Source organism: Sphaeroforma arctica, assembly GCF_001186125.1.
Source record: "Sphaeroforma arctica JP610 unplaced genomic scaffold supercont1.1709, whole genome shotgun sequence".
NCBI classification, from domain to species: domain Eukaryota; class Ichthyosporea; order Ichthyophonida; genus Sphaeroforma; species Sphaeroforma arctica.
This window is the reverse complement of record NW_014038849.1, coordinates 1-9,794: the sequence shown is the minus strand read 5'-3', so window position 1 is coordinate 9,794 and position 9,794 is coordinate 1. Positions and strand designations below refer to the sequence as shown.

Sequence of the window (9,794 nt, the reverse complement as noted above, 5' to 3'; positions counted from 1 at the left end):
AGTATGTGTCCGTTCCTTGCATCTTACTTATAGGTGGTGCGCTTGGTATGCTTCTATTACCACCTCTACTTTCTTGATCCATACCATCCTCTTTGTTAATGTCATAGTATGTGTCCGTTCTTTGCACCTTTCTTATAGGAGGTGCACTTGATATGCCTGAGAAATCCGCCGACGGGCCTATGACCGATGTCACGTCCAAACATGATATGTACGACACATCTGCCAAGTCCGCTGACTCGGTGGGAGAGACGGCGGTTGCGTCTGTAGAGATGAAGCCTGTAGGTAAGACGTAAAGACATACGACAGGGTTTTAGGGTCGCTCGACTGGCGTTGTAGGGTTTACGGTTGGAGAGACTGCGGCTGTTTCTGTGGAGATGAAGCCTGAGAGTAAGACATGAAGTCTCTCGGCAGGGATAAGGGGTTAGGGTTTTAGGTTTGGGATTTTAGGATCACTCAACTGCAGGATGTGTTCTATTTATAGGCTTTGGTGTATTAGAATAGTCGGATGGCCGCGTTGTGCCTTTCCCGTGTCTTGGGTTGCTGTGTGTATACCTTGTTATGGCTTAGGGTTGTCAGAGTTTTAGGGTTACTAGCCTGCAGTCTGTGTTCTATTATAGTCAGAGTATGGGCTGGTTCCAGAACAGTCGCATTGTCGCGTTGTGCCTTCTTTTCCCACGTCTTTTAGGGTTTAGGGTTGTTGTTGTGTGTATCTCTATATGTCACACACCACAGTGCAACCGGTGAGTAGGAGGTCAGTCACCGATATGTGCACAGAGACCGGTAGATGAACTAAGCCCTCCGAGGCTTAGTTCATCACAGTCACTCGGCAGTGCAGTGCCTTGACGCATGTCATCCTGCGCTGTGCGCAGATGTCATACAAGCATATGGGCACCTAACACAGGCATGAGGGTGAGGGACTTAGATCACTTACTGTCATTATACGATTTATGGTAGCTTTTGTTGATGTTTCAGACTTAAACCCAATTTCTGATAATATATAGCTTATAATAGCTTCTGTTAATATACAACTTATACTAGCTTCTGCCAATGTTTCGGACTCAACCCCCCAATTTCTGGTAATGTTTCTGACTTTTAAAATACTTTTTGCCAATATCAGCCAAATCGGGAATGCGTCAAAAGCTGTTCCAGCCGTCGCCTCTGAAGACGGGCATGGCACTCAAGAAACAACAGTACACTGCCATGGTACGTTGAGTGTGTGACCTTCTTATTATAGTACACTGCCATGGTACGTTGAGTGTGTGACCTTCTTATTACAGTACACTGCCATGGTACGTTGAGTGTGTGACCTTCTTATTACAGTACACTGCCATGGTACGTTGAGTGTGTGACATCCTTATTTTGACTCATTGTTTTGCAAGCGATTTATTTGTTCATGTGCATGCAGGTTGAGTGAGTGTACTTCCTATTGCGACTCGTCTTTTCTCTTCTTATGTGCAAGTGACTTCTTTGTACATGTGCGTGACCACCTAGCTGTGCGGTTGCTAACACCTATCTCTCCTAATCCTCCTAATCCCACGCCTTCATCCAGGTGAAGAAGCGCTATGTGCACTCTAAGCGAGATAAAGGGGCAGTCTTGTGCCAGTGGGTGTTCCCCATCATCTTCATGGTGTTGGCCATGGTACTTGCCAAGACCATCAAGGAAGACTTTGACCGACCCCCCCTCACCTTCAACATCAATGACCTCGATACCAGCAGCGTGCCTATCCAGAACCTGAACGCGTACGTATATGGGATGTGTGTGGATGTGAGGTGTTGATGTGGTGTGTGTCTGGCTGTTTGTAGGTATATGTGTGGCCTTCTGTTTGGCTGTGTATAGTGTTTGAGAGCAGTAGGTAATACCTGCGATACCCTGCTCTTGCTCTCTCTCGAGCTGTATCCGGTTCGCTTACGAAGACGTCTCCATAGTTCCCAGCTGTGACCGTTTAACACTCCCAGTTCTAAAAATAGATCTACCTACTTCACCACCCTCGACCAATAGGGGCAACGCTCTCGCGGACTCTGTGGTCACCCAGCTCACGCAGGAGTTCAGTCCCACACTCGTGACCACGGTGGACCCGACTACCAACTTCACACTCAACTGGATCAACACAGCCTATACAGACTTGGAGGCTACCATCTATCCCGGTTACATAATACAGACAACCAACCCCACGGGCGGAGACGACGGCAGCCAGCTACTGTTTGTGACTGAGTACTTCCAGAATCTGGGTATGGGATATTGAAGTGGATATGAGAGAGAGTGTGTGTAAGGGTGTAACTACCTCCGCGTGCCTTCTACGTTGTTGTAGTTATTTATTGGCCTGTCCTTGTATGAGTGTGTGCAAGTGTGCGTCTGTCCTATTTTGCCTTCTACACAATTCCATACATTTATACGTTTTGTTCTCTGCCCTTTCACCAACCTTACACTTCTCTCTATCTTACACCGTTGCCTACCTTACACTTCTCTCTATCTTACACCTTTATATACCTGGCACTTTTACTAACCTTACACTTTTACCTACCTTTTCCATACATTTATATGCTCCGTGTTGTGTGCCTAATACGAAACAGCCCTCCATGGATCGGCTATCTACCTCAACGTCCTCAACAACGCGATTGCTCGGGTGTATGTACCAGGCATGAGCATTACCACCACCAACCACCCTTTACCACTCACAGCCGCTGCTAGGAATGAGCGAATCGAGGAAGGGTATGTATCTATGCGTCTGCGCATCTATGTATCTTATGTGTATATGTGCTTTACGTGATTGTGTGTCTATGTGTATATATGTGTGTGCTTGAGAATGAGCTGGTGTTTGAATAGGCATACGTACAGATAACCCCGAGTGTTTACCCATTGATCATATAGAGATACTTCTGTGGATGCCCGCACATCACTTCGTCACCCTGTGCCTGAGCTAAACAGCCCATCTCTGACCTCTTCACCTCTCACCTCTCACCTCTCATCTCTCACCTCACCTCCCCCTCTGCCCCTCTGCCCTTCCCAGAGGCCAAGAGTTGGCTGTGGCCATCTTCACCATCTTCGCCATGTCCTTCTTAGCGGCCAGTTTCGTGACTTTCGTAGTGGATGAGCGTCGCACCAAGGCTAAGCACATCCAGTTTGTGTCGGGTGTGGACACAGTGAGCTTCTGGCTGGCTACGTACACGTGGGACCTAATTAACTACTTGATCCCGGTGACCGTTATTCTAATTATCATCATCGGCTTTCAGGTGTGTGTGGGCAGGTGTGTATTGTGCTCTGTTGTGTATTTAGGTATAGTTTCTGCTTAAGAGATAACCAATTGGAATGGCTCTATAGAGGAGGAACCAATCGAAATGGCTCTATAGAGAAGGAACCAAATGGAGTAGCTCTATAGAGGAGGAACCAATTGGAGTAGCTCTATAGAGGTGGAACCAATTGGAATGGCTCTGTAGAGGAGAACCCAATTGGAATACCTTTATAGAGGAGGAACCAATTGTAAAATACCCATTTCCCCACACACTCCCATCCTACTCTATCCCTACCCCCCCATGCGACACCTCATTCCCATAGCTTGCCTTCACACCACACAGGTGGAGTACTACACAGGGTCTAATTACGGGGCTGTTGTGTGCTTGTTCCTGCTCTTCGGGTGGTCTGTGATTCCCCTCATGTACATCTGCTCCTTCGGCTTTAAGGTGCCATCCACTGCCCTGGCCTCCATGATTCTGTTCAACATGTTGCTAGGTAACGTGCGTTTCAACGTGTTGCTAGGCAACCTGCGTGCGTGTGACGAGTGTCTGTTGTCTGTACCTATTACTATTACGCTGTTGTGTGCTTGTTCCTGCTGCTCGGGTGGTCTGTGATTCCACTCATATACATCTGCATGTTCGACGTTAAGGTGCCATCCACTGCCCTGTCCTCCATGATCTTGTTCGACATGTTTCTAGGTAACGTGCCTTGACATGTTGCTAGGTAACGTGCCTTAACATGTTGCTAGGTAACGTGCCTTAACATGTTGCTAGGTAGCCTGTGTGCGTGCGTGCTACGAGTGTTTGTTGTCCCATGCGAATAACTTTTACATTCTGTTGAGGTTAGTCGTTGCATGGCTGATGATACTGCTATTGGGTGCGCAAACACATATTTAGGACACGGGATGTGAGTGGAGTGGTGCGTTGTGTTGTATTGTTGTGTGTACCTCATATGCACCTACATGAACACTTGCCCTATTACTAGCGTCTTCCGTTCTTGTACTGGTGAGTGTGTGCCACATATACACCTGCATAAACACTAGTCTTATTAACAACGTCTTTCCTTCTTGTCCTGGTGTCTGTGTGTAGGTCTGGCTACATCACTGACGACGTTTATAATGGACCAATACGAAGATCTCGAGGGCGTCTCAGAGATTCTGGGCTGGGTGTTTATGTGCGTACCCCACTATTGCTTGGGTCGTGGACTGATGGATATCTCATACAACCATTTGGCTAGCCAAGTAGCCGGCTATGTAAGCCAGGTAGGTTATCCGAGTGTTTCCCAACCTGCGTGTGTGTGTATTATATATATATATATATATATATATATACGTGTGTGTGTGTGTGTGTAGTAGGCATGTACATGTATGTTTTATATCCGTGTATATATGTATGTACATGTATGTGTTATAAATGTATATGTATATATATATATATGCATATACGTGTATGTTATTCGAGTGTTTAGCCACATACGCGTTCATGTGCCGCTGTATATGTATATATATGCATGTACATGTATTTTTTATATATGTATATATATATGAATGGAAATGTATGTTATTTATGTATATGTGTGTATATATGCATATGCATGTATGTCTAGTATGTCTTATCCCCTTACCTTGCCACACACATGCTAACCGTGTGTCCATCTGACACTCTTGTCTCTCCACACACGCAGAATGACCTATTCTCCGGAGGCTTCAACTACTCACCTCAGAGTGCGCTCAGCTGGAATGTCTCGGGAAAGAACTGTCTGTTCATGTTCCTCGAGGGATTTGTCTTCTTTGGAATTGTGCTGCTTATTGAGTACCGGTTCTTCATCCGTAAAAAGCCGACCAAGGTACGTGCAATTGTCTGTGTATATCGTTGAATCCAACAGTGTCTAGTGTGAGCGTGCAAGTGGCATATCGAGCCCTAGGTGTACATGACGAATATATATATATATATATATATGTATAATAGTTATATATATATATATATTATATATATATATATATATACTATATTATATATATATATATATATATATATATATATATATAGAGTTGACTGAAGGTTGGTAGTGGGGTGTGCTCAGATGTGCATGCCATCGTCTGGTTCTCAGTCATGTATGTCCATGCAATCATGTATATACCTGTGTGTGTCAAATAACATACGCATCACATTCAAACTATTCAGGCCTCCAGTAGAGACCATTTCCATCTAAATTAACATACTACCACACTCACCTCTCTCATACACACACCAGGGTATCAATGGCGCGGGTAAGACGACCACCTTCAAAATGCTGACGGGTGATCTCAGCGTGACGTCGGGAAACGCGTACTTAGAGAATTACTCCGTCGTCTCCGCGCTGAAAAAAGCGCGCAAGAACATCGGCTACTGCCCACAATTTGACGCACTCATTGGGCTGATGACGGGACGTGAGACACTGCAGATGTACGCCAGATTGCGCGGCATCCAGGATAAGGAGGTCGACGATTCGGTTGAGGTGTGTTATACTTAGATTTCGTGTGCGTATGCATGCGTGTACGCGCGCGTTGGCGTGTGTGTGTGTGTGTGTGTGTGTGTGTGTGTGTTTGCTGTCGCAAAGGTTGATGCACTCTTTGGTCATATGTGCGCTGCTGTGTCCTGTGTTTGATACTAGTTTGTTTCTGGGGGAAGCTCGTAATATAGTGCAGATAAATAGTTACATGGTGCATGTTCCGTACGAGAGCCTACGATTGCTGGCCATATCTTTGGACCATAAACACCAGTGCGTGTAGCGTCGGCGACCGACACATACACACTTAACTCACTATTTAGTGGGTGAGATAATAATATCGGTCACTTGGCTGTGTTCTTTAAGTTATATATATATATATATATAGTATATGCGAACTCCGTTGTTTTGTGTATATATGCTTATAAACCGTATTTCAATCTAATATGCTTGTAAACGTATCCTATTCTCATATATATTCACACGAATCTTATTCTTATTCTATTTCCAGGCCATCATTCAGATGCTGCAATTAGAGAAGTGGGCTGACCGGCAGGCGAAAACGTACTCTGGTGGTAATAAACGTAAACTGAGTACCGGTATCGCCCTGGTTGGCACGCCACCGATCGTTTTCTTGGATGAACCGGTAAGTTCAAGTACATGCTTCTTCTTAGGGTTTTCCTTTTTAGGGTTTTCATTCAATTGAATACTACATAGCCTCCCAAAATATTGACAAAGTAGCTATGAATATTACGTCGGTAGCCTAGCCCATGTGTATTGGTAGACTTGCACGAGCGGTCCATATCGGTTTGTATAACGGGTTGCTATTCTAAGGGTAGTATCATCCTCCAAGGGTTTAAGGTTTTAGAACCCAAGCTTAACCCCATGCACTGGCGCGGCTCTTCGTGTCCTATTCTTATACCTCTGTACACGCATCGGCATACCCAACCAGACCACCGGGATGGACCCCGCGGCTAAACGGTTCCTATGGAATACACTCAACGACGTGCGTGCGCAGGGGCTTGCCTTGGTACTAACTTCGCACAGTATGGAGGAAGTATCGGCTATCTGCACACGCCTGGCCATCATGGTTAATGGAGAGTTCCGGTGTCTGGGCAATCAGCAGTACCTCAAGAATAAGTATGTGTGTGTGGTTGGTTGTATATGTTCGGAGGTAAGTATTTATATGTATGTGCTTGTGTATTATGTTATTGTATAGTATATGTGTGTGCTCGAGTAGGAGTGTGTGTGCCTGTGTATGATATTATGGATGTTTATGTGAGTTGATGTAAAAATTATATGCGTGTTTCTGTGTATGCACTTGTTCCTGTTGATGTGCTGGAAAGACTGTCAACGTATTTTTTGAGTGACTGATTTATTGAGTGAATTGTATATCCCTACACAAACATTTTGCCACGTCCTTGTGTACATATACAGGGTTTAGGGTTTTAGTCTAATCTATCGTGTGCCCGTTACTACGTAGATACGGAATTGACCCAAGCACTAGGAGCGTTGCAGATAGACAGTCCGCCATGGCGCCAAACACTCCCACGCGTTATTCTCGCATATGGTTATTCACTTTGTGCTTGTTCCGTCACAGATACGGAGATGGCTACGCGCTGGTGGTCAAGGTTAACAGCGACGCCGATGTAAAGCCTATCCGAGAGTTCATTACCACTAACTTCCCGACAAGCGTGTTGAAAGAAGAGTATGCCAGGATGGTCTCATACCAGATCGATGTGAAAGTAGGTGCGCTGTCTATTCGTCCGTTAGGCGTTCACCCATTGAAATATTGTTGGTCACTTAGAGCTCTGATGTTGCGATTCTTTGATTCATTTCACCGTCATCAATCTATCCCATCGCTGCTATTCCAATTGTCTGATATTGCGATTCTTTTATTCACTCCACCGTCATCTAATCCATCCCATCGCTGCTATTCCAATTGTCTGATATTGCGATTCTTTTATTCACTCCACCGTCATCTAATCCATCCCATCGCTGCTATTACAATTGTCGGATATCCGACATTTGTAGTCGGACAATATGTCGTTGTCCGAAGTATTCAAGAAGATGTCGGACGCAAAAGAGACCCTCAACGTAGATGACTTCCATGTCAGTCAAACATCACTGGAACAGGTCTTTATACGCTTTGCTAAGACTGATGCGGCGTTGAAATCGAGCACCGTGTCTCTCGAGAAATTGTGCGAAAAAGACGTTATCGGTATGGGACTGTCGGGGACGGATAGGTGTCGTTGTGTGTAGTTGCACAGTACTATTGCGGATGCACATGTGCTTGCATATTATCCGTGGGTGGTAGCGTTGGTTAGACATCTCTTGAACATATCTTCATGTGTGTCAGCAGTTATGCTGTGTCATCATGCGTGTTGTAGTGCGGTATGAGCGGGGAGTGTATGTGTTTGTTCTGAATCTTTTTTTCAAGGAGATGGTCACTCTAGCAAGATATAACCTTTCGTTTCATTAAATTGCAGTGCGTGTGATTTGCTTAAGCTCAGTATAGTAGCACACAGACATTTATACCGTCTACACCGAACACCTCCTGTGTCCACTTCTGTGCACAATGGGAATGCATGTGTATTGCAACGTGTATGATTCTCACATCATCGTACGCATGGCTGTAAACGCCTCAATTCTTTTAATCCTTCATCGTGTTAACATTTAACACATGAAATTAAATCATACGTAGCCCCATTGTCTAACAGACAGTTCAACTAGACTCACTTCTGACTAAAGATATCTTCTATTATACCTACGGCTCTTGTAGATGATGACGAGGCGCGCGTTGCAACAACCACAGCCGCGGGCGAACCATTTGTCGAGCACAGCAATGCCGACGACAAGGACGGCCTAGAGAAAGGATCTAGTTCAATTCAGAAGAGGAGTGATGGTAACTATGGCAACCACAGAGACCTGGATGGCGAATCAGATGGTGTGGTCAACGCAGACAGTGACGACGAGGGTGTGTCAGGGCATGTAGTGTAGTTAGAAGTATCGGAGAGCACACAAAATGATCTGGATCCGATCCAGCCGCAAGACACTTGTAGTGGGTATACCGGATACGCAAGCGATGCTGAGCCGATTGGACACTTTGTTGGAGCTCTACATATCTCGCACGGTGCACTTGAGAGTGGTACTGTAAGCGGAGTGACACGCTATCTAGTATGCGGATGGGTCTGTTCGAATGATCAAGGAAACACCTCTCTGGCGTTTGGTGTGGTTTTGGAGACGCGAAACACAAAACACTTAAATGTGACGAGGAGCAGTCTCTAGAAACCGTCAACAAAAACACATGTTGATTTTTTAATGGGTCAGTCAGACGCATGTGGGTGTGGAGATCAGATCGCGATGCCTCGTGAGAGCGCTAGATGAAGTGCCCAACACTACAGTGCTTTGCCTTTGCAAGCAGCGGCTGCGACTGTGTAGTCGGTTGAGTTTAGTCAGCGCTGTCAAATACAATAGAAAAGAAAGTTGATAAATCTTGAAACCACCACAAATAGAGCCACCGACACACGCCACCATTATTAGTACAACCTACACTTCCAACCTAATCATACTCGCGTATTTTTGTTTTTCCCACTACTATACTACATAAAAATAAAAACAAAATATATGTAATCACGTCTCAAGACTCAACCCCACACCCGCCACCACTATTAGTGCAACCTACTCATACTTGTGAATTTTTTTTCTTCACTACACTACATATAAATAAATCACGTCTCAACCCCACACACGCCACCACTTCACGTCTCAACCGTGGTGTATTAATACTAAGAACACGTATTCTCCTGTTTGATCGATTAACTACATACGCACGATTCTATAAATAGGATGATACAAACCAATATATTTTAATCCTACATATAGATATTTGCACACACACACACACACACACACATATATATATATATAGATATAGATATAGATATATATATATACATATATATATATATATATATTAAATATATATATATATACGTGTATAAATAAATATATATACATATATATATAGATAGATATATATATATAGTATATATACAAATATATACAAATATAT

At 44.4% G+C, this 9,794-nt stretch overlaps 1 protein-coding gene across 1 annotated transcript in view; it reads left to right on the top strand.

Annotated features, from left to right (window-relative positions):
* SARC_11479 (hypothetical protein) overlaps positions 1 to 9,465 on the top strand; it is an 11,517-nt gene extending 2,052 nt beyond the window's left edge. Inside the window, exons 4-19 of the mRNA XM_014294436.1 lie at positions 139 to 282; positions 1,118 to 1,203; positions 1,550 to 1,740; positions 2,000 to 2,229; positions 2,572 to 2,710; positions 3,009 to 3,231; positions 3,574 to 3,727; positions 4,321 to 4,493; positions 4,916 to 5,093; positions 5,301 to 5,422; positions 5,486 to 5,728; positions 6,231 to 6,365; positions 6,672 to 6,859; positions 7,320 to 7,464; positions 7,754 to 7,940; positions 8,502 to 9,465. Of these exons, the coding sequence (XP_014149911.1) occupies positions 139 to 282; positions 1,118 to 1,203; positions 1,550 to 1,740; positions 2,000 to 2,229; positions 2,572 to 2,710; positions 3,009 to 3,231; positions 3,574 to 3,727; positions 4,321 to 4,493; positions 4,916 to 5,093; positions 5,301 to 5,422; positions 5,486 to 5,728; positions 6,231 to 6,365; positions 6,672 to 6,859; positions 7,320 to 7,464; positions 7,754 to 7,940; positions 8,502 to 8,719 (2,756 nt within the window). The 3' untranslated portion in view covers positions 8,720 to 9,465. The remainder of the gene's footprint in view (positions 1 to 138; positions 283 to 1,117; positions 1,204 to 1,549; positions 1,741 to 1,999; positions 2,230 to 2,571; positions 2,711 to 3,008; positions 3,232 to 3,573; positions 3,728 to 4,320; positions 4,494 to 4,915; positions 5,094 to 5,300; positions 5,423 to 5,485; positions 5,729 to 6,230; positions 6,366 to 6,671; positions 6,860 to 7,319; positions 7,465 to 7,753; positions 7,941 to 8,501) is intronic.
* Positions 9,466 to 9,794: the final 329 nt, after the last annotated feature.